Source organism: Crinia signifera, chromosome 4 (assembly GCF_055691185.1).
Source record: "Crinia signifera chromosome 4, ASM5569118v1, whole genome shotgun sequence".
Classification (NCBI taxonomy): domain Eukaryota; kingdom Metazoa; phylum Chordata; class Amphibia; order Anura; family Myobatrachidae; genus Crinia; species Crinia signifera.
Genome location: NC_139220.1, coordinates 299,776,211 through 299,802,082, shown reverse-complemented (window position 1 = coordinate 299,802,082; position 25,872 = coordinate 299,776,211). Strand labels below are relative to the sequence as shown.

The following is a 25,872-nucleotide window of genomic DNA, read 5'->3' as shown; positions in this document are numbered from 1 at the left end:
CAGTTAATTTATACTGATCAGCACAAAAGGAGGGGGCAGCAGTCAGTTATATAAAAAATATATAGCACAATCTGTCACTATCTCTCTCTATCTCTCTCTCTCTATCTCTCTATAACTATCACACTGCAGCAGCACAAAATATAGCACTCTGTCAGTAGGCCTCTCTCTCTATCTCTCTCTCTCTATCTCTCTCTCTCTATCTATAACTATATCACACTGCAGCAGCACAAAATATAGCACTCTCTGACACTATCTCTCTCTCTATCTCTCTCTATCTCTCTCTATCTCTCTCTATCTCTCTCTATCTCTCTCTATCTATCTCTCTATCTATCTCTCTATCTATCTCTCTATCTATCTCTCTATCTATCTCTCTATCTCTCTATCTATCTAGCTAATACAGTGCAGCAGCACAATTTCACAGGCACAATTATTGAACAGGATCCAGTAATCAATCAGCAGCGATCAAGTAAGTATTGCAGGCAGCAAGGTTCTGGTCAGTATGGCGGCAGGGGGGTACGGTGACCGCACTGCACGCTTTCCAGACCGGAATGGCGTCTGCAGTGCAGTCACCGTTAGTTTAAATCCCCCTCCTTGGCTGTGATTGGTCCGTCGGTCCGACGGACCAATCACGGCCTTTGGGGGCGGGCGGGGTGAGGTGGGGTGACACCAGTGTCACCCTTACACCCCGCGGTGATTGGTGCTGTACTTTACAGCACCAATCACCTCTGATCCCGTGTCACCGGCGAACGTTATTCGCCGGTGACACAGGAAAACGCTGTGAATGGCTGTTCACACTGAACAGCCAATCACAGCGATCGCCGACGGGGGGGCGGCATCGCAGCCCCCCCGGGGCATGCACGGACATGTCTGCTGTCAGGGACAGCAGACATGTTGAAACTGTCACCGCGTCTATAGACGCGGTGACAGTTTAAAGCCATGACGTACATTTACGCCATGTGTCGGGAAGTGCTTCCCGGCCATGACGTAAATGTACGTCAAATGTCGGGAAGGGGTTAAACACATCCACATACATTTTGTTTTGTTTGTGTGTTTTTATATTTCGCCTTTAAAAAGATACCAATAAAAGCTAAATTTTAATTGTTCAAGTTTATTTAGGTGCACCACATTTGGACACACTTTTCTCTTTTGCTATTCGGGAATAGAGGGCAGAAGTGAGCCTGTGGCGGAAAGGGAACTTCATCAAGCTTTACCATCCAGGTCTTGTCGGTGCCCTATGTTAACCTGAACCGGTCCTAGGTTTGGAATACATGCCTTAGGCATCTGCCTAGTTTGTCTATGCCTAGCGTTATTCAGGACTGAAAGCAAACTACTTAAAATTGGTGTATGTCGATTTTCACCATTCTGCGCATGGACTTCGCGGGCGTGTGTGAGCCCTGAAACTACGGTCGCATTACGTTATCGAGTCATCGTCTCGCAGAACTACAACTGTAGCTGAATTAGGCCCATTTAGGCACTTTATGCAGCTGGGATGCAGAGTGTGTATAAGGTTTTTATTATTATATTATTATTTTTGAGTTGTGGTCCTGCTACTGCTCCTTCTTGCACTTAACTGCCTATTGCGAAAGTCAGGTTCAAACAGTTCGGTACTTGTGTAGTTTCACAGCACCGCCGCGCACACTCTGTCTCTGAAACTTGGCAGCCTGCCAGAGGCTCTGTTTAACTGTGCGCGTGCCGCTCTAGCTCTGCCTGACTGTGCTCGTGCCGCTCTAGCTGTAAGCTACGTATTGACAGCTACGTTAACAGTGTAGCGGTCGGGCAGCAGCAGAAGCGTCTGCTGACGCAAAAGCGTCTGTAAACCGGACTACCTGCTAGCCGCTACAAAGGGGTCTGCTGGTCGGGCAGCAGCAGAAGCGTCTGCTGACGCAAAAGCGTCTGAAAACCGGACTACCTGCTAGCTGCTACGAAGGGGTCATGTCCCCCATGCAGACGCTAAAACTTAGACGCTTTAGCGTCTGAAAACAGGACTACCTGCTAGCCGCTAAGAAGCCGGGGGGGGTGTTTCTGGACTTAGACGCTTTAGCGTCTGAAACCCGACTACCTGCTAGACGCTAAGAAGCCGGGGGGTATCTGGACTTAGACGCTAAAGCCTCTGAATTTAGTTGGGACTAGGGGTACATCTAAATTTAGACGCTAAAGCATCTAAATTTTGTTGGGTCTAGGGGTACACTATTTAAACCTAAAGAAGGGGGTTGGAGTAGATTGCGCTGCTGTTTAAATAATTTCAATATCCGTAACACATTGGCTGTCCAAAAAGGAATGAATTGCGGACACACTGTTGCTTTTGGAAAAATGTTTATCACAAATAGGTAAATAAAATACAATACATATAAATATACAGCATATAAAAAAACAAGACAATCTTTAAAAAGAAGAGAATGGGATCCCACTCAATTAATTATAATCACTTTGATGTGTTTATCAGTAGAGAATCTTCACTGATGGAATTAGTGAACATTAATCTCCTGCCATTTAATGAAGAATATGTTAGAAAAAAATCGGGCAATGAAACAAAGTTCCAGTTTAGGTGAAATAGTATCTCATTAGTAGCTGACTGATAGCTTATAATGGAAACAGTCACGAAATATATAGTATGCTCACCCGTGTAGCAGACCTCGATCCCCTGGATGTATTATGGGGAGAGGAAGGTAGTGTCCAGCAGCTGATGGCCGGCAGCTCAGGTGGAAGGAGAGCTGCACTTCAGCTGGGATGTGTGAGATAACTGATAATTTATCGGCAGATGGAATTAACTGTAGGCATATACTTATGGCAATCTATCCTGGAGGTCTCGATCCCCTTGAGGTAGCTGGGGAGAGAAGCAGGGTGTAGCTGCTGATGTCCAGCGGCTCAGGGCAAGGGAGAGCCGCGCTTCAGCAGGGTAATAGATCTGTACCTGTCAGGTCGCTGATAGTAGTATGCCACGAGGGTCTCAATCCCCTTAACACAATGTGGGGAGAGGGGTGATATACAGCTGCTGATGTCCGGCGGCACGGGAGATGGAAAAGCCGCGCTTCAGCAAGATGATAATTATGCGCCTGTCAGGTAGCTTGTAGTGAGGTGCCGCAGAGGTCTCGATCCCCTTGATACAGCGTGGGGAGAGGGGCAAGGTGACACTGCTGATGTCCGGCGGCTCGGGGGATGGGAGAGCCGCGCTTCAGCAGGCGGGTGAGTGTGCCCCTGTCAGGGAGCGCAGTGATGCTTCTATTCAGCCGGATAGCGTGGAGCGGCTGGTTGCCGGTATTTTAGAGAAATCACACGTTTTCGCGGAGAGGCAGGAGGCAGAGAGATGTTTGTTGGTGGGATCACCGTCTCAGGTGAGTAGATTGCGTCAACGCGTTTCGTTCCGTGGTCAAGCTGGGAACTTTATCAAGACGAGTAACTGTGTTCACTGAACAAACTTCATTTATAGGGCTGTGATGGATTGAGTCATTAATTGATTAATTAAATGATTCAAGTAACCTGTGTCTACTTGCGTTGTGTGTCTCACAATACCAGGCAAATAGTACTTTATCTATACATTTAAATTTAGTATAGCACAGTGTGTCCAATAAGAGCTTTAATCTAGACTTGTACATATGTATACGCAAAAACGGATTTATACATCTAAATAACAAGGAGTAGGATCAAGAGGAGGAGTATTTAGTTGTTTTATATATATTGAATAAACAAATATATCGGATTATTGTGTGCTCAATATGGCGCCAGTGTTAAACTAAGAATAAAAATATTTATGAGTGGGCACAATAGATTAAATTTAATATGCTTAAATAAGCACACAAAAAAATATATATACATAAACATATATATTATAAATTTATCAATAAAAATGTATATTAATATAATAATATTAAACAAAAAAGTAATAAAATAAGAGGATATACATGCAAATAAATCTCAATTAAACAAATATATTGTATGCAGAGTCACGAGAAGTATGCACATATATATATGTGTATTGTCACCTGCACACACCCATATAGATGTGTCCAAAATACACACATATATATGGTACCAGAAAAAATATATAAAAAATATAATTAAATGATAATATTAAATAAATATGTATATAAATAATGACAGAGGGGAAAAGAATCAGATCATTTGATTATTTAATGCTTATAATATGGTTAAATAGTAATACAATTACAAGTAAGGGACAAGGTTATATATAAATTTTATACAGTTGGTAATAAGCCAAGAGAGAGCGGGTAGAGAACAATTAGAGAAAACGATTCATGTATTTTTTATGTAAATATGGATAATGTATTTGCTTCAACTCTTTGTGAAGCTAATCCTTTTTATAATAAACTGAAATTTTTCATTCTAATTATTTTTATAATTTTTATATTTTTGTTAAATAGGGGTAGCTTTGAGTGTAGAGTTATCTTCTCATATTTCTTATCTCCAACATTCCTAAACAATTATATTCAGTGGATAAATTAATAGTTATAATATAAAGCAAAGGGAAGGGGAAAGAATATATGTATATATGGGTAGAACTCCCACATACATATATATAATAGAATATAAAAAATAAAATAAATATAAATATACATATACATATAAATGGATGAATAGCTCTCAGGGGGTGGGGGGAGAGTGGTCTGCAAATCCGGGATGTCACAATAAATTGTGCACGCCGGATAGACCACTGTCTCTCCAACCCGTGAGAGATATGGTGTGTATTAATCTAATGAATTTTAGTCCAGACATGAGAAATCTAGGGCTTCATTTAATCCTTGGGGGTTCAGGGTGTCCAGTTTAAAAATCCAAGCTGATTCTGCCAAACACAGTTTTCTAAATCGATCACCCCCTCTTTTTGTATTCTGGATTTGTTCAATTCCAGTCACTGTTAAGCCACTAGGGTCACCTCCATGTTTTGTTAAAAAGTGACGTGGGACACTATGATTATGTGATTTTTTGAGGATATTGTTTCTGTGTTCTCTGAATCTGCTTTTTAGACTCCTGATTGTTCGTCCCACGTACTGGAGTTTACATGGACACTCCAGTACGTAGACACAGTAAGTTGTTTCACAGTTGATAAAATGTTTTATTGGGAAAGTTTGTTTATTATGGGTAGAACTAATAGTTTTCATTTTATTGGATGTATATTGACATGTTAGGCAGACTTTTTTGTTACATTTAAAGTTACCATTTGGTTTGGAGGGAATCCAAGTAGATACTGTGTTATTCATTGATGGTAGCAAACTCGGGGCTATGTGGTCTTTAAGGTTTCTATTCCTTCTAAAAGTAATCTTAGGCTTAGTTAATACATTTCTTAGGATCTTATCATGAGAGAGTAATTTAAAATTTTCCAGAATAGTTTTCTTTATTTGTTGGGATTTATTGTTAAATTTTGAAATAAATGCAATTTGGTTTGATATTTGGTTATCTTCTATGATGTGTTCTTTTGGTTCCAGAAGACTGGTTCTTTTTATTTTATTTACCTGTGCTAGGGCATCCTGCAGGATTTCCTTAGGATAACCTCTTCTTTCAAAGTTTTTTATCATTATTTCTGACTGTTTTTTATATTCTGAATCAAGTGAACAATTTCGACGAATTCGCAATAGTTGGTTTTTAGGAATATTGTTTATCCATGGTTTATAGTGTCCACTGGTAAAATGTAGGTAGTTGTTAGTTCCTACTGGTTTAATATAATTAGCAGAAATTAAAGAGCCATTGGAGGTGGAAAATGCGATATCCAGAAAGTTAACCGATGTGTAACTAAAAGTGTGAGTCAATTTTAAATTAAATGTGTTTAGGTTAAGAAAATTAACAAAAGTGCCAAATCGTGTCCCCCTTCCCAAATGATAAACAAATCGTCAATGAAACGGCCATAGAGGACCAGATTCTCTCTATATGGACCGCCCCATATAAGTTGTTCTTCTAGGCGGCCCATATAGAGGTTCGCGAAACTTGGCGCAAATCTGGTCCCCATGGCCGTTCCAAGGCGCTGTAAATAGTGGTGATCTTCAAAAATAAAATAATTGTGAGTGAGAATAAAAAGTATAGAATCTAAAATAAATTTCTTCCGTGATGGTGAGATTTGTGTATCTAACTCTAAATAGTGACTAACTGCCCCCACACCCTTATCGTGCGGAATGTTAGTATACAGTGCCTGGACATCAAGGGTTAAGAATCCCCAACCCTTGTTCCAGGATAAATCTAAAGTTTTATTTAAAATATGTGTTGTGTCTTTAATATGTGAAGAAAGTGAAATAACAAATTTTTGGAGGTGAGAATCAACAAAGTGTGACAAATTAGAAGTGAGTGAACCAACACCCGAAATAATAGGTCTCCCTGGTGGTGAAGTGAGATCTTTGTGAATTTTAGGTAAAAAATAGAATGTGGGGGTAATAGGGTGATAGGGAAACAAAAATTGTGATTCCTCTCTGGATATCGCACCCTCCACCTCCGCGCAGTCCAACAGGTCTCTAAATTGGGTGTGGAACAGGGGGGTAGGGTTCGATGGTAGTTTGATATAATAATCAACATCGTTAAGTTGTTTATAGGCTTCCAACAGGTATGCCTCTCTTTCCATCAGAAAGAGAGGCAGAACCACCCCCCCCCCCCTTATCCGCCTGCTTAACCACTATGGCTAGATCTTTCTTCAAGTTTTTAAGTTCGGCGCGTTCTAATTTAGTTAAATTGTCCACTTGATATTTTCTCTTTTTGGTACATAAGTCTCTAAAATCATCCAAAGTCTTGTTATAAAAGATGGTTATGGCTGGGCTTTTTTGTTCAAGGGGAAAAAAGTTTGATTTTTTCCTAAAACGGGGTTGTATTGTAGGGGTGTTGGTTAAATTTAAGTTGAATAGTTCTATTTCCTCTGCACTATTTTCATCTAGTAAGGATTGGAGTGTCATGACACCTATTTCGTCTGAGCTGTCCAAAACAATAGGGATACTGTCATCAGTACAGTTTGCTCTTTTTAGATCCTTATTAGCAAAGAAACGTTTTCTACACAAGTCTCTTGTGAATTTATTCAAGTCTGTAAAAAGGTCAAAAATATTTGGGTCACTTTGTGGTGCAAAATTAAGTCCTTTACACAGTAAGGTTTTCTGGGCATCTGTTAATTGATGGAATGTTAAATTAAAAATGCCAGTGGTGTTTAATTCAATCTGGGTTTTCTTTGCTCTCTTTCCCCTTCCTCTTCTCCCTCTCGGTCTCTGAACCTTTTTGGTGTATGATTTGTAAGGTTTGTGTACGGGTTGTAATCCTGCCACGTTCGGGATTGAAAAACCTGGTCACTTTTTGTTCTAGTATTAGCTGTTACGTCAGTGGTTGACTGTTGGGAAGGGCGGGCGGGGCTTCGTTCTCTCGTATTGGGTTTATTATAGTTAGATCTATATTCAGAATTATACGTATTATTTCTATCTCTTCTGTTTTGGTAAGATCTATCTCGATTATATCGATAGGAAGAGTTTCTCTGTCTGAATTGGGGGCGTGCTCTGGGTGTTAATTCACCCTCTCTCTGGGGTTCTCTTGAATTTTTGTGGTAGGACCTCACTATATCTTTTTTGTAGTCGTTTTGGTCACGTTCCCACTTTCTTTTTTTATTTGATATAAGTTCCCTCTCGAATCTCTCTACTCCAGTGGTTCCCAAACTGTGTGCCGTGGCTCCCTGGGGTGCCTCGGGACACTTGCTGGGGTGCCCCAGGTTGGTGGTCCAGGACCAATTCAATGTTTTTATGGTTAATTATTTATGGGCAAAACCAGTGCTGGTGGCTGCCAATCATAAAATGTGTACAAACAGAAGCAAATCCTGCCCTTTAGCACATAACTGACCCTAAGAATCGCATATAAAGCCAATCTAATTAATTGTTTTTGGGCCTAGGGGTGCCGCGAAAAAATTCCGATACACTAGGGTGCCGTGATTCAAAAAAGTTTGGGAACCCCTGCTCTACTCTATTATTGATCTGTTCGTCCTTCTCTCTAAAAGAAGGGTTCTCCTTGCATGTAAGTAGCTCATCTTTTAGTTTATTTATCTTCAGTACAGTCTTATTCACCATTTCCTCGCGATATTGGATAAGTAATCTCATTAATGCGAAGGAGCAACCATCCAATGTCTCATTCCATTTCTTTTGGAGTTCAGGTTGATTAATTATAGACAAGTGTTTAAAAATTCTAAGTCCCCTCGGGACTATTTAAACCTGTCCACAGTGGCACTAGTCGACGCAACAGCTGTCGACCTTGCAAATCCCACTATCCACGCCAACCCAAAGCATGGCGAGCGCAGCGGTACGCGTCCTACGACCTTTTCATACCCCCACTATCCACGACGGCGTGGAGTTCAGAATAGAAACCTGAGCCCGAAGCGTGGCGAGCCCAGCAAGCCCCGCGACGGGACGCGTATGCCTGTGAAGATATCCGCGTCCCCTCGTGGGGCTTGCTGCGCTCGCCACACTTCGGGCTCGGTGGCTCGCCACACTTTCTGTTCTCAACTCCACGCCAACGTGGATAGTGGGGGTATGAAAAGGTCGTAGGATGCGTACCGCCGCCGCTCGCCACGCTTCGGGTTGGCATGGATAGTGGGATTTACAAGGTCGACAGCTGTTGCGTCCACTGTGGACAGGTTTAAGAGTGTTTTGCACAGTGCATATGGATTCAGACGCTAAAGTGTCTAAATTGTAGCGTCTGCATTTCGGGCACCCCCTTTGATAGCGGTGTGCTGAGTTTAGACAGAATTCTACGCTACGCTGATAACGTTACGCTGGTAATGTAGCTCTGAGAACAGCTAGAGCGGCACGTGCCCAGAGTCTGGCAGGCTGCCAAGTTTCAAACAGAGTGTGCGCGCGGCGGCGCCGTGAAACTACACAAGTACCAACAGTTCTGTAACCTCACACGCACTACCTACTCAAGTTACATGTGTCATTAATGTATGTTCACAAACTTCACAGATTACCAATGCATGGTTAATAGAGTCCATTGGTGCTATATGTAATTTTGGTTCATACTGTAATCCTAGAGAAGCCTCCCTTCACCATTTCTGAACACTCTGCAAACGTGATGTTAAGTAGTAGTAAAACTGATGATGATGGTGGCTTAGATATAGAAATTGAGGATGATGCTATGGAAGTTGGAAATGTGCAACAAGACGGTCAAAGCCACCTCTGCCAGATATTTTTACCCAAATCCTGACATTTGCCAAGGAATCTAGCATTTGTCCTCGTAAGTAAAGCTAGGGACAGTATGCTCCTCCCTGTTAGATAATTTGCAGTGGGTTCATTCAAGTGGTTTCTCAAAATATCATATAATAACCAGCAGTCCAACTTCAGCTGCCATAAGTATGGATAGATACCACCACAATCTCCAACCATCAACACCTTCATCGTCGACCTCCTTATTAGTGATCAGAGGATGGCCTTATTTATGAACTGGTAAGATAAATGTATAATTGCTGTTAGATGTTTCTGGCCTTTAATATCTATGTTTAAACCATGTGTTCCTGGTTCTGATTTTTTCTATAATTACATGTGTTTCAGTCCATGTTTATGTATGCTTAATCCATGTTTTTAATGCTTTGGAGTAGCATTACGATACTGAGCGTGGGTGAGATGCTAGGGGTGGCGTCTGTGGAGCCTTGCTCACTGCTCTTCGGCAGTTTGAGGATTGAACTGCACGTTTGATCCCTAATTACATTGTTTGCCTGCCCCTATGCTCATTCCCCGTGATCCCAGACCCCAAGGTTCAGAGGGCCCAGAGAGTCAGAATCCCAGAGATGGAACCCGCTGGCAGCAATGGCAGCAGGTAATGCGTTCTGGCTGGGGAAATGCACTACTGGGTAGGGATGGAAATCGATGGGGACATTCCTATGTGATGCCAACAAATGGTTATGGTGTTCCGATATTTGCACTGGCTACCACCTCTCGATCCCATCCTTTTCCAGCCACGCTGCAGAGGATCTAAGCATGTGCAAACTTTTTTTTTTGGTGACTGTTAAGTATACCTTTGCCCAATTTTAAAGTGTTACCATAACTACCTGGCTCATCTTCCTCTCCAAATGTACTACATCCACCTCCACTCCCCATACAAGCCCTACATTGGCTTACCTTCCTCTTCGGAATTCAATTCAAGCTTCTCACACTCACTTAGCCCACATCCACTTCCTTTCCCATTTGCATCTCTGACATCTCCCTTTACATTCCCATCCGTCTTCTTTGCTCCACAAGTACACGCCGCCTCTCCTACCTACTGGTTATGTCCTCCCACACCTCCCTCCAATATTTGCACATGCTGCTTCCTACAAATGTGTCCTCTTGCAATGTTTCATAACGCTCTGCCACAGAAAGCAGTGCTCAGTCACACCTGTTTGTCTGATCTGGTGCGAGCGTACACATTCTCCTGCTTTTCCGTGGTCTGCTGGCGGGCAACAAACTATAAGAACACATCTGTATATCTAGAATTTTCTAATTCTAGAGCGTCTCATCTCAGTGAGTAAAATCATTACATTTATTTCAAGATAGTTGCAGCAGTGTTTGTGTTTCTTAAAATAAAAATTTTCTCAGCAAAGGAAACTTACCCAATTGCTAGGAGGAAACAAAAAAAAAAGTGTGGTCATCTATCTAGTTATTTTCTAAATATGCATCAACAAAATGGTTTGGACAAATCCAGGCTCTGGCTATCTATGTTGTCTAATTCCCATATTATAATCGTTGAATAGCTCTGTCTAATCCATTAGTTCCAAATCCTTAACAACTATGTCTAATCCATGTGTTTATTCCATCATCACTTTGTAAACCAAGCCCCAGTTGTGGTTCTCCTTATTTTTATTAATTCTACAATAAATTAAGACATATCCAGGTTTACTTCCAGGAAATGATTTTATTTCACATACACATAATAATAGCCATCCAATAGGGAAGCACAGGGGTAGGGTAGGATACTGGGCAGGGGTGGGCTGACGCGATTTAGGTACGAGGGGGATTAAAAAACGTATAAAAAAAATAAAACTGATAATATTTCAAGCAGGGATAAAATACACAGAGAGTAGGGAGACAGGAGAAAGGGTGAATAAAAAGCGGGGTAAGGAGGGAAGCACTGAAATGAGAGCGGATGATAAAAGTTAGGGGAAGGGGTTTAGCTAATTGGGGGGGGGGGGACAGATAATAAGTGCGGAGAAAGGAGTAAGAGAAGGTTATAGAAAACTGAGCTGGTGAAAAAGGTGAGAGTGATTAATGGGATATAGTACTTCAGAATAGAAGAGTCGATGGGACTGATAGATGAGTTTAGGGGTAAAAAAGTAGATGACAGTGAGGAAAAAGGTTGTAGGAACAATTTTACAGAAGAGGGCGCTATACTGACAAGAAGCATTCCATTTACACATTCTGTAGAGAGCGGTGGAGCGTACACAGTGGTAATATGTTTAGGATAATAGGAAAGGTAATAGGATAGAGGAATATGAGTCAAATAACAAATGAAGGAGAGGGATTTCCATACTAGATATGCAATGTATATATATATATATATATATATATATATATATATATATATATATATATATATATATATATACTGATTTTCACAAGGGCTACAAGAACCTTGTACCTTCTGAAGAGAACAGATAGCTAGTGATGGCCTTATTTGTAGTCAGTATTACCCTTTGTCCACAAAGGTTTATAACTGTTTGAAAATGAAAGAAAATACCTACTTTCTTCTACACAATTTGTGTTGCTTCAATCATTTGGCTTTTTTTTTCAGTTATCCTATCTGCTGTCAAGTACTTTTTTATTCAATTCCTTTTTTGTTCTTTTTTTGTATGTTGTTTGAAACTTAAAGTGCACTTGTCATGGGTTGTTGTAGAAGACGCACTGCTATTGATTTGTAAAAGTTAATGATTTTAACATTGTATATTAGTTATGAATCTAATTGCAATTCATGTTCTTCAGCTACAAAATAAAAATAATGGAGGGAATTCAATTATTTTGAGTGTCTAATGTTCACAGGACAGTTTAGAAGGTAAAAAAGGGCACAATTCACTATTTAATTGTTTGGGTGCATGTGCATATTTCGCATTTTGCACCAAAACAGACAGGTTCAAGCCGTGTAAAATGGACAAACCCATCTAAAATTCTGCTTTAAGCATCCAAACTATTGTATATATTTTTAATCGCATCTCATGAGGCTGCTTTAAAAATGTGACCCTTTGTGGCTGATGGGCCCCGAACATCAGAACAATTGAATTGCTGCTCTCTACTGGTGGCCACAAAAAAAACCAAATGAACCCTACCTCCCACTATGTCATTAAAATTATTTTCTGAGTTTACAAATCTTGTCCTCTCCTAAGGGGTTTTCACTTTTTATGCCACTGGCTGTGCGCTGAGAGTTTTTACTCCTTTTCCTTCATAATTTTACCTATCAGACAGCAAAAAGGTAAAAAGTATCTGAGAAAAACAGACCCTCAGTAAGAATAGCTGAGGTTCTGGGTGAATTTAGGGCTGACTAATCTTTTTAATTAAGCATAATTATGGTAATTTAATAAAAAATATATTTTTAAAAAGTAAAAGAAGGCTTATCAGAAGAGGGGGACATGTTACTGATTTTTACCTGCAACACAATATTTGTTTGGGCTAAAAATAATTTAGACTAATACGGACTTGTGCTGTGTCAGTTACAATGTGGGATAGGTCAATTGCAGTGTACTATTAGGACATTTTTTTTTTTAAATGTCAATACAATTTTAATAAAGATATGAGCACACTTCTGCTCAACTGTTTTTCATGGATATTTGGCTGTTATTTATGTCCCCAAAACAGGATTCTTATCCATTTTACTGAAGCAATATCAAAGTCTTGTTAATGGTTTATGATAGGTTTGGCATGACAAGTGCATTTTAAGTAGAAATGGATCACTATTGCTTAATAAGACCATTTTCTGATGCTGATTAGAGAATTGTAAGCTGCAGTTATATACATAATTTGTATTTATAATAGCCAAAAAAAATCTAGCGTACTTGTTCTTTTTAGGGTTTAATTAGGGGATGACATGCTTATCCCTTTTTTTAAATCCCAGCTCCTCTTAACATGACTACTACAAAATAATAGAAAGGCACTATGCAGGCTGGTATTAAATTCATACATGATACCCTCTAGCTGGGAGAGTTGAAGGGAACTTTTCCAGTTGGGTTGAATCACTCTTAATAAAGAATATTCCAGTTCCAAACAAATGTTAAGGCACTCCCTACCATACACTAAAACCATCTTAAATATTCCAATTATCTGTAGGATTTCAAACACAATAACGTGCAGAGTAAAATAGTAGACTTCTTTTCTACAAACGGCCATTTACAGCTTTCTGCATCTCGTAACACCCCACCCTACACACACATACCCTAAAAAAAGTCCTATAAAAAGTGGGCAAACTAAAAGAAAAAAGTGCATCATGCTTTAATGTTGGTTTCAGATGTGGTCTTTAAATAAAAGCAAAGCACCTAAGGGATAAAGATTTTTTTTTTTTTAATTTCGATCCCAAAAATCTTACATCCACTCATTAAATATAGTTGTTTACCAGCAGCAGATTATTATATTTTTCAGCAGTTCTCAAAATAAATCATATAAAAGGATTGACAAACGTGAAAAACAGCAGACACGATATTGTCCCCTTATCTATGCGAAGTATAAATTTGGCAAAAATATAGTCGGATCTCAATACAACAATAGCTGTGCAGACAAAAACAGTTGCAACATACTTAGACAGATTTCATTTTTAAATTAATCTGGATAAAATTTGGAATTTTTTCATATTATTTGGCCATTATTTGGCATTATTTATATTAAACAATAAATTTTTCTGAATCAAATATGTATTCAAAATGAAGTTGCTACCATTCATATAATTAAATCCATTTATTTTAATGTAACCATAAAATTGTCTTTAAAAAATGCCAAATTTCACTTCCATAGTTACATATTACATGAAACGGTTTTGCCAAATTCGATTAATCTGATTTATTTTTGAATTCTGCAAATTCTGATAAAAGAAAAACATTGGATTTTTTTCCCCCACCAATATTATACATAAAATAATTGCTATTCTGCTGCATTTTTTTTTCAAACATTTCATGTTTTGATTTTTTTTTTTACAAAGAACTTGTAAAAGAAATAGTGCAATGGGTAATACAGATGCAAACACAGAAACGATAATAACAAGATTTCAAATCTTTAGTGCAAGAAAAAAAAAATCCAAAAAATGTTAGTGTCTGTAGACAGACAGATTTTCCCAATTTTTATTTTTAGAGTCCACTGGGAAATTAAAGGACTTTTTGAAAAAAAGAAGAGAGAAATTTAATTTGTCTTAAAAAAGAAATGTATTCGTGCTTTTAAATAGTAACCTTAAAAAAGTACTAATCTAATTTTAAATCATTGCACTTAAGTGTTTGAAGTTGTGTCATTGTCCCTTGCCACTAAGCCCATGAAAACCAAGTACTTTGTGTTCCTTAACTTGCTTGGAACAAATTGTATTATATGTGTTTTGTTTGCTATATGGAACACAATTGAAATTAAGTATTATTTCAGTTTTTTTTTTTTCTCTTTTTTTTTTTTTGCTGTACAAAACCGTTTATATCACCTCCCAAATAACCAGGAATAAGTGGCGATAAGTTAGTTATGTTCACTAGGGGAATATATTCCTCATAAAACTCAATAGGAAACCTTGTGGTGATAAGGTCAGGCACCATATGTAAAAACTCCCTCCTGTCTGTAACAATATGTCACCCTATAGTTGAGGAATAGACCAAAAGGTCCTAAATCCCTCCTGAATTTTTCATTTTTATTTTACAGAAGGAGGTACAAACACCCTGATCCTTTATCGTAAACAATTGAATTGATAGACGTATGGATGGGGTATGACAGGCGGGCAAGCATTGATGAGACAAAACAGGGATGAGCGGTAAGGGGTGGAAAGGGAGTGGCATTTTCCCTTCACTACCAAAGGGTGTTAAGAAGCGCACACATTAAAAAAAAAGTTCTGCCCCCAGCAACAGCTTTTTTTTTTTATCGTACGCATTGTGAGAAAGGTCCTAGTGTTCCGGGCTTGCTCTGGGGAAGACCTCCTGAAGTCAAGTGTGTATATGGAGGGTGGGGGCTTGTATCAATCTTTGTTCCATCCGCTCGTAGATTTGCAGCTTGGCGGTAATATCAAAGGAACCAGGACTGGTAAAGACAAAGGGAGGAAAAGGGGTTAAAAAATGACATATTCTTTATTAATGACCGTAGAATACATTATACATAATGGATAAGGTTATAGTTAGTCACAATATCTTTTTCCTGAAATTTGTGTGTTATGTGTAATGGATGCTTGTACAATATAATATACACACTATTATACAACTTGGTAGACATGGCGAATGGCCACAGAGATCGTCTTTTACACTCTACATATGTAAAAACATCACTTCATCTATTATTAACCTTTTGAGTACCAACATCTCTGTGAGAGATGTACAAAATACCAGCTAAAAATTTCAGCGTGACATTTATTATATAAATTTAAAAAAAAAAAATGTGTGAAAAAAAAATATATATTTTCTATATACAGGTCATTATGATGAATAAAAATGTTTGGCAATTTTCACACCAATTTTGACAAATGTGGCACTCAAAGGGTTAAATGTACATATAGCTAAGCTACTATACTACACACTATTGTACAATTCTTTATTTATTAACATAACTTAATATATAAGCATATTCCATAGACATAGATGTAGAGATATGCACACACACAGGCACCCACAACTTCAGGATGGCACTTATTTCTGAGTATCTGTTTGGTACTGTATTCCTTCTGGTTTATGAAACCATGATGACAATGGAATAAACTCATTGAAATGTTGCCATTGACCTGTTGACATAACAGTAACTTATGTTTTGTATGCCATCAATTGCAATAAGTCCAGAGTGTCCACACTAGTACAATAATGGCAGCCATGACGTGCTCCACTAGAGATGAATAAACATCCAGTATTCAGAAAAATTAAAAGCAATGGGCACTCACCAAAGTTTAATTTGCAGTAAAACCAAACCGGATTTATTCACAGGTGACAGCGTTTCAATCCATAGAGGATCATCATCAGGACATTACAACTTGTTATTATCCCATGAGGTCACTTCCTTTCCATTAAATACGCCAAGGAAACACGCAAAATAAACATCAAATAATACCTTATGAATGGTAATTACTAATATCTAATGAGTTGATCAACAAACCGCTATATTATGATAGACATCTGCTGAAGAAAATTTACTGAAACGTTGGAGGACCAGCGCTAACAATCCCACATCAGGCTACCGGAAACTGGAAGTACCCAACTGGAAGTTTGTGCCCAGCCATTGTGCACTCCAACAACCGGAAGTGGGCATCACGGCCCTCCATTGGGCCAAGCACCTTGCCTGTTGATTGACCACGTCCCAAAACCTTTAAAGGGCAGCGATATTTTTATAGAGAAAAAGAGAATCAAATGGATTTTTGATCTTTATACTTTGGTTGCACGGGACTTGAATTAATACAATCATCTAAATCTTTTTTTTTTAAATAAGTAGTATGTTTTTTTAATTTTCATATTTTTTTTTACTTTTTTACACTTTGGGGATTTATTTTGCTTCTGTTTGTGTTGGAATATAGTTATATTTCTATTTATTTCATGTTTAATATTTTTTTTGTTATTTGTGGGGTTAATACAAATACTGTATGTGTATTTTGTCTTAAACATTGCTGCCTATTTGACTGTTCCTTCTGCCTATGCTTATGATTATAATGTTGCCAGGAAACAGAACTACTCCATGGCGGCTCAACTTCCAGTCCGACAGAGGGCCATGATGCACAGCGGCCTGAGGCAAACTTAGGGTCGGGCTCTTCCTGTCACTGGATTGTTAGCACTGGTTCTTTAAGTTTTCAGCAGATGTTGATTATAATATAGCGGTTTGTTGATCCGCTCATTAGATATTGATAATTACCATTCGTAAGGTATTATTTGATGTCTGTTTTGTGTGTGTGCTTGGCACATTTAATAGAGAGGAATTCACTTTCTGTGTGTAGGATGTTTGTGACGTATATAGGCTGGTAGTTTTGGGGGTGCTCACAATGTCCTTGGGATGATCACTGTTATGATGTGCTCTGTACAAGTTTTACGGTTTTGGTGATGATCCTCTATAGATTGAAACGCTGACGACTTACCTGCTGTGTACTGCTGTCACCTGTGAATAAACCCTATACATTACTGATTGCCTGTGATCATTAATAATATAGGACTATTAGGAGCTAAATAGCAGTTTACAGTTTGTTTGTGATAATTTTTAATATGCAGAGCTATTTGGAGTTATATATTGCTGATTGCTAATGATAATTATTAATATACAGGCCTATTAGGCGTTATATATGACTAACTGACATAGTGTTCCCGCTAGGCTGTTTTAGTGGGGCGCTGCGCCCTGATCGATTTTTAAAGTGCAAAATGCGTCCTGCCCCTCTGGCAGCGCCCCGCTAAAACCCGGCGCAGCTGTACATAGCGATGCCCGGCACTTCCCCGGCAGTGTACAGCCCCTTTGCATGACGCCGCCGGCCCGGGCCCACCCCTTTGCATGATGCCACCGGCCGGGCACGCCCCTTTTCGGCGTGGCCCAGGCACGCCCCTTTTGTGACGTCGGCGGCCCGGGCACACCCAAAATAGTGAAATAGTGACGTCGGCGTGCCCGGTCCGACCCCCCCGCCCTGCCCGCCCTAGTTCCTAGAAGGAACACTATGACAATGATAATAATTCACAACAATATTAGGAGTTATACTGGAGTTTTAAGGACTGCCACTGATTATTATTAAACGTTACGTATTACTGAAGTTATACAGGAGTTTACTGATTGCTTGGATAATTATTAATACTTTGGGCGAGATTTAATAGAGAGCGATTTTTAGACTTTTGTGATTTTTTCGCAAAAAAACCCCTGCTGAATTTGCACATTTTCCGAAAATCGCACATTTAATAGGATGCGAATTGCACTACGAATCGCACTTTTTGCCATGAAAATCACACATTTTGACCTGTCGATTTTTTTCTCATACTTCAATTGTTGTCCATTATAAAGAATACAACCCGCAAATTTAATAGTGTGCGATTTTTGTTAATGCTACCAAAAATCTAAAAAAAAAATAGACCAGGTTCTGACTGGCGAATTTCACAGAACCTTGCACAGATCATTAAGATCTGTCTTAAAAAACTGTGTAAAAATAAACATTTAAAAAAAGAAAAACGCACATTTCAATGTCTCAAAATTTGCACATGTCCTCAAATTTCTACATTTTCATTTCTAAAATTCGCACATATTCATGACTAAAAATTACACCATATCGCATTTTTTTGCCACAAATTTGCATCTTATTAAATATTCGATTTTTTCAAAAAATTCCCGATTTTGAAAAATGCGAAAATGTGCAATTTTAGAACCTTACTAAAAATCGCATCCCGTTAAATGTCATCCTAGGTTTCCTTGTTCATTTTAGGAGTTCTATGTAACTGATAGCCAATGGTAATTATTAACACACAGGACTTTTAGAATGTTTATATTTACTTATTAGAAATGGTAATTTTTAATGCACTTTACTATTAGGAATTATACCCAAGTTGTTACAGTACAACTAAGACACTCAGGATTTAGCTTACTATTATAAAATGACAATCTGGACTTGTACTGTAATGTAATAAGATGTTATAGGGGTAATAAGACGCTCAGTAGCTGGGTTACTGTAATAAGATGTTACAGGGGTAATAAGATGCTCAGGGGCTGGGTTACTGTAATAAGGTGTTACAGAGGTTATAAGACGCTCAGGAGCTGGGTTACTGTAATAAGATGTTACAGGGGTAATAAGACGCTCGGGAGCCGGGTTACTGTAATACGATGTTACAGGGGTAATAAGACGCTCAGGAGCTTGGTTACTGTAATATGATGTTACAGGGGTAATAAGACGCTCAGGAGCTGGGTTACTGTAATAAGGTGTTACAGGAGTAATAAGACGCTCAGGAGCTGGGTTACTGTAATAAGATGTTACAGGGGTAATAAGACGCTCAGGAGCTGGGTTACTGTAATAAGATGTTACAGGGGTAATAAGACGCTCAGGAGCTGGGTTACTGTAATAAGATGTTACAGGGTTAATAAGACGCTCAGGAGATGGGTTACTGTAATAAGATGTTACAGTGGTAATAAGACGCTCAGGAGCTGGGTTATTGTAATAAGATGTTACAAGGGCAATAAGATGCTCAGGAGCTGGGTACTGTAATAAGATGTTACCGGGTAATAAGACGCTCAGGAGCTGGGTTACTGTAATAAGATGTTACAGGGGTAATAAGACACTCAGGAACTGTGTTACTGTAATAAGATGTTACAGGGGTAATAAGACACTCAGGAGCTGGTTCACCGTAATAAGATGTTACAAGAGTAGGAGCTGGGTTAATGTAATACTCAGGAGCTGGGTTACTGTAATAAGATGCTACAGGGGGGGTAATAAGACACTCAGGAGCACATTTAATAGGATGCGAATTGCACTACGAATCGCACTTTTTGCCATGAAAATCACACATTTTGACCTGTCGATTTTTTTCTCATACTTCAATTGTTGTCCATTATAAAGAATACAACCCGCAAATTTAATAGTGTGCGATTTTTGTAAATGCTACCAAAAATCTAAAAAAAAAATAGACCAGGTTCTGACTGGCGAATTTCACAGAACCTTGCACAGATCATTAAGATCTGTCTTAAAAAACTGTGTAAAAATAAACATTTAAAAAAAGAAAAACGCACATTTCAATGTCTCAAAATTTGCACATGTCCTCAAATTTCTACATTTTCATTTCTAAAATTCGCACATATTCATGACTAAAAATTACACCATATCGCATTTTTTTGCCACAAATTTGCATCTTATTAAATATTCGATTTTTTCAAAAAATTCCCGATTTTGAAAAATGCGAAAATGTGCAATTTTAGAACCTTACTAAAAATCGCATCCCGTTAAATGTCATCCTAGGTTTCCTTGTTCATTTTAGGAGTTCTATGTAACTGATAGCCAATGGTAATTATTAACACACAGGACTTTTAGAATGTTTATATTTACTTATTAGAAATGGTAATTATTAATGCACTTTACTATTAGGAATTATACCCAAGTTGTTACAGTACAACTAAGACACTCAGGATTTAGCTTACTATAATAAAATGACAATCTGGACTTGTACTGTAATGTAATAAGATGTTATAGGGGTAATAAGACGCTCAGTAGCTGGGTTACTGTAATAAGATGTTACAGGGGTAATAAGATGCTCAGGGGCTGGGTTACTGTAATAAGGTGTTACAGAGGTTATAAGACGCTCAGGAGCTGGGTTACTGTAATAAGATGTTACAGGGGTAATAAGACGCTCGGGAGCCGGGTTACTGTAATACGATGTTACAGGGGTAATAAGACGCTCAGGAGCTTGGTTACTGTAATATGATGTTACAGGGGTAATAAGACGCTCAGGAGCTGGGTTACTGTAATAAGGTGTTACAGGAGTAATAAGACGCTCAGGAGCTGGGTTACTGTAATAAGATGTTACAGGGGTAATAAGACGCTCAGGAGCTGGGTTACTGTAATAAGATGTTACAGGGGTAATAAGACGCTCAGGAGCTGGGTTACTGTAATAAGATGTTACAGGGTTAATAAGACGCTCAGGAGATGGGTTACTGTAATAAGATGTTACAGTGGTAATAAGACGCTCAGGAGCTGGGTTATTGTAATAAGATGTTACAAGGGCAATAAGATGCTCAGGAGCTGGGTACTGTAATAAGATGTTACCGGGTAATAAGACGCTCAGGAGCTGGGTTACTGTAATAAGATGTTACAGGGGTAATAAGACACTCAGGAACTGTGTTACTGTAATAAGATGTTACAGGGGTAATAAGACACTCAGGAGCTGGTTCACCGTAATAAGATGTTACAAGAGTAGGAGCTGGGTTAATGTAATACTCAGGAGCTGGGTTACTGTAATAAGATGCTACAGGGGGGGTAATAAGACACTCAGGAGCTGGGTCACTGTAATAAGATGTTACAGGGGTAATAAGATGCTCAGGAGTTGGGTTACTGTAATAATATGTTACAAAGGTAATAAGACGCTCAGGAGCTGGGTCGCTGTAATAAGATGTTACAGGGGTAATAAGACGCTCAGGAGCCGGGTTACTGTAATACGATGTTACAGGGGTAAGAAGAGGCTCAGGAGCTGGGATACTGTAATAAGATGTTACAGGGGTAATGAGATGCTCAGGAGCTGGTTTACTGTAATAATATGTTACAGGGGTAATAAGATCCTCAGGAGCTGGGTTACTGTAACAAGATGTTACAGGGGTAATAAGACACTCAGGAGCTGGGTTACTGTAATAAGATGTTACTGGGGTATTAAGACACTCAGGAGCTGGGTTACTGTAATACAATGTTACAAGGGTAATGAGACGCTCAGGAGCTGGGTTACTGTAATAAGATGTTACAGGGGTAATGAGATGCTCAGGAGCTGGGTTACTTTAATAAGAGGTAGTAAGACTCTCAGGAGCTGGGGTACTGTAATACGATGTTACAGGTGTAATAAGGCGCTCAGGAGCTGGTTTACTGAAATAAGATGTTACAGGGGTAAGAAGAGGCTCAGGAGCTGGTTTACTGTAATAATATGTTACAGGGGTAATAAGACGCTCAGGAGCCGGGTTACTGTAATAAGATGTTACATGGGTAATAAGATGCTCAGGAGCTGGGTTACTGTAATAAGATGTTACAGTGGTAATAAGAGGCTCAGGAGCCGGGTTACTGTAATACGATGTTACAGGTGTAATAAGACCCTCAGGAGCTGGGTTACTGTAATAAAATTTTACAGGGGTAATATGACGCTCAGGAGCTGGGTTACTGTAATATGATGTTACAGGGGTAATAAGACGCTCAGGGGCTGGGTTACTGTAATATGATTTTACAGGGGTAATAAGACGCTCAGGAGCCGGGTTACTGTAATAAGATGTTACAGGGGTAATAAGATGCTCAGGTGCTGGGTTACTGTAATATGATGTTACAGAGGTAATAAGACACTCGGGAGCTGGGTTACTGTAATAAGATGTTACAGGGGTAATGAGATGCTCAGGAGCTGGGTTACTGTAATAAGATGTTACATGGGTAATAAGACTCTCAGGAGCCGGGTTACTGTAATAAGAGGTTACAGAGGTAATGAGACGCTCAGGAGCCGGGTTACTGTAATAAGATGTTACAGGGGTAATAAGACGCTCAGGAGCCGGGTTACTATAATATGATGTTACAGGGGTAATGAGACGCTCAGGAGCCGGGTTACTGTAATAGGATGTTACAGGGGTAATAAGACGCTCAGGAGCCGGGTTACTGTAATAAGATGTTACAGGGGTAACGAGACGCTCAGGAGCTGGGTTACTGTAACAAGATGTTACAGGGGTAATACGATGGTCAGGAGCTGGGTTACTGTAATATGATGTTAAAGGGGTAACGAGACGCTCAGGAGCCGGGTTACTGTAATAAGATGTTACAGGGGTAATACGACGGTCAGGAGCCGGGTTACTGTAATATGATGTTAGAGGGGTAATGAGACGCTCAGGAGCCGGGTTACTGTAATAAGATGTCACAGGGGTAATAAGACGCTCAGGAGCTGGGTTACTGTAATATGATGTTACAAGGGTAATAAGACGCTCAGGATCTGGGTTACTGTAATAAGATGTTACAGGGGTAATGAGACACTCAGGAACTGGGTTACTGTAATAAGATGTTACAGGGGTAATAAGATGCTCAGGAGCCGGGTTACTGTAATAAGATGTTACAGGGGTAATAAGACGCTCAGGAGTCGGGTTACTGTAATATGATGTTACAGGGGTAATGAGACGCTCAGGTGCTGGGTTACTGTAATAAGATGTTACAAGGGTTACATAGGCACTGTGATAAGTTGTTACGTTTTCAATTACAGATGATAGATCTGTGTTACAGGTCAGTGTTATAGTACAGATTATAGTACTGTATTACATATTTTTATTATGATTACATAACAAATTGTAGCGCTGTGTTACAGGTCAGAGTGTTATATTACAGATGGTAGCGCTGTGTTATAGATCATTATTATATTACAGATGATAGCACTGTGTTACAGGTCAGAGTTATATTATAGATGATAGCACTGTGTTACAGGTCAGTGTTATTTTACAGCTGATAGCGCTGTGTAACAGGTCAGTGTTATAGTACAGATGATAGCACTGTGTTACAGGTCAGTGTTATATTACAGATGATAGCACTGTGTTACAGGTCAGTGTTATATTACAGATGATAGCACTGTGTTACAGGTCAGTGTTATTTTACAGCTGATAGCGCTGTGTTACAGGTCAGTGTTATAGTACAGATGATAGCACTGTGTTACATGTCAGTGTTATATTACAGATGATAGCACTGTTACAGATCAGTGTTATATTACAGATGATAGCGCTGTTACAGGTCAGTGTTATATTACAGAAGATAGTGCTGTTACAGGTCAGTGTTGTATTACAGATGATTGCGCTGTGTTACATGTCAGTGTTATATTACAGATGATAGCACTGTGTTACAGGTCAGTGTTATATTGCAGATGATAGCACTGTGTTACAGGTCAGTGTTCTATTACAGATGATAGCGCTGTGTTACAGGTCAGTGTTATATTACAGAAGATAGTGCTGTTACAGGTCAGTGTTGTATTACAGATGATAGCGCTGTGTTACATGTCAGTGTTATATTACAGATGATAGCACTGTGTTACAGGTCAGTGTTATATTGCAGGTGATAGCACTGTGTTACAGGTCAGTGTTATATTACAGATGATAGCGCTGTGTTACAGGTCAGTGTTATATTACAGAAGATAGTGCTGTTACAGGTCAGTGTTGTATTACAGATGATAGCGCTGTGTTACATGTCAGTGTTATATTACAGATGATAGCGCTGTGTTACAGGTCAGTGGAATATTACAGATGATAGTGCTGTGTTACATGTCAGTGTTATATTACAGATGATAGCGCCGTGTTACAGGTCAGTGGAATATTACAGATGATAGCACTGTGTTACATTTCAGTGTTATATTACAGATGACAGCGTTGCGTTACAGGTCAGTGTTATATTACAGCTGATAGCGCTGTGTTACAGGTCAGTGTTATTTTACAGATGATAGCGGTGTATTACAGGTCAGAGTGTTATATTAGAGATGATAGTGCTGTGTTACAGGTCAGTATTATATTACAGATGATAGCACTGTGTTACAGGTTAGTGGAATATTAAAGATGATAGTGCTATGTTACAGGTCAGTATTATATTACAGATGATAGCACTGTGTTACAGGTTAGTGGAATATTAAAGATGATAGTGCTATTTTACAGGTCAGTGTTATATTACAGATGATAGCGCTGTGTTACAGGTCAGTGTTATATTACAGATGATAGCGCTGTGTTACAGGTCAGTGTTATATTACAGAAGATAGTGCTGTGTTACAGGTCAGTATTATATTACAGATGATAGCAGTGTGTTACAGGTTAGTGGAATATTACAGATGATAGTGCTATTTTACAGGTCAGTGTTATATTACAGATGATAGTGCTGTGTTTCAGGTCAGTGTTATATTACAGATGATTGCGCTTTGTTACAGGTCAGAGTGTTATATTACAGATGATAGCGCTGTGTTACAGATCAGTGTTATATTACAGATGATAGCACTGTGTTTCAGATCAGTGGTATATTGCAGATAATTGCGCTGTATTACAGATCAGTGGTATATTGCAGATGATTGCTCTGTGTTACAGATCAGTGGTATGTTGCAGATGATGGTGCTGTGTTACAGATTACAGTTGTATTACAGATGATGGTGCTGTGTTACAGATAATTATTATATCACAGATGATAGTGCTATGTTACAGTTATGTGATGCAATACAAATGTTGATGCTTTGTTACAGATAAGTGTAACATTGCAGATGATGGTGCTGTCTTACAGATATGTGTTGTGTTGCAGGTGATGGTGCTGTGTTACAGATAAGTGTATCATAGATGATGGTGCTTTGTTACACATTAGTAAGCCCGCTCGAAGAAAAAGCTTCCAAAAGCTAGTGTGCTAACGTCTGTGTTTTGCATGTGTGAGAAAGAGATGTAGTTTCACTCTCTGCCAGCAGATGGCAGTGTTTCGGAGACTCACAGACACTAGACCTATAGATGATAAGTGTTGTATTGCATATGATGGTACTGTGTTACAGATGTGTTTTACAGATAATGGTGTTGTGTTACAGATAAGGGTATCACAGATGATAGTGCTTTGTTAGAGATAAGTGTTGTATTGCAGGTGATGATGCTTTGTTACAGATAAGTGCTGTATTGCGGGTGATGGTGCTGTGTTACAGATAAGTTTTGTATTACAGAAGATAGTGCTGTGTTACAGATAAGTGGTGTATTGTGGGTGATGATGCTGTGTTACAGATAAGTGGTGTATTACAGAAGATAGTGCTGTTTTACAGAAAAGTGGTGTATTGCGGGTGATGGTGCTGTGTTACAGGTAAGTGGTGTATTACAGAAGATAGCGCTGTGTTACAGATAAGTGGTGTATTGCGGGTGACGATGTTGTGTTACAGATAAGTGGTGTATTACAGAAGATAGTGCTGTGTTACAGATAAGTGGTGTATTACAGAAGATAGTGCTGTGTTACAGATAAGTGGTGTATTGCGGATGATGGTGCTGTTTTACAGATAAGTGGTGTATTACAAAAGATAGTGCTGTGTTACAGAAAAGTAATGTATTGCGGGTGATGGTGCTGTTACAGATAAGTGGTGTATTACAAAAGATA

The 25,872-nt window shown here is 39.1% G+C and overlaps 1 protein-coding gene and 1 long non-coding RNA gene across 8 annotated transcripts in view; one reads left to right on the top strand and one right to left on the bottom strand.

Annotated features, from left to right (window-relative positions):
• LOC146075700 (uncharacterized) overlaps positions 1 to 25,872 on the top strand; it is a 122,484-nt gene that overhangs the window by 13,232 nt on the left and 83,380 nt on the right. The window lies entirely within an intron of this gene.
• Positions 10,823 to 25,872, bottom strand: part of NFIX (nuclear factor I X) — a 126,407-nt gene continuing 111,357 nt past the window's right edge. For all 7 annotated transcript variants that reach the window (XM_083185189.1, XM_083185186.1, XM_083185190.1 and 4 more), the window contains one exon: positions 10,823 to 15,167. In XM_083185189.1, the coding sequence (XP_083041315.1) occupies positions 15,153 to 15,167 (15 nt within the window). In that variant the 3' untranslated portion in view covers positions 10,823 to 15,152. The remainder of the gene's footprint in view (positions 15,168 to 25,872) is intronic.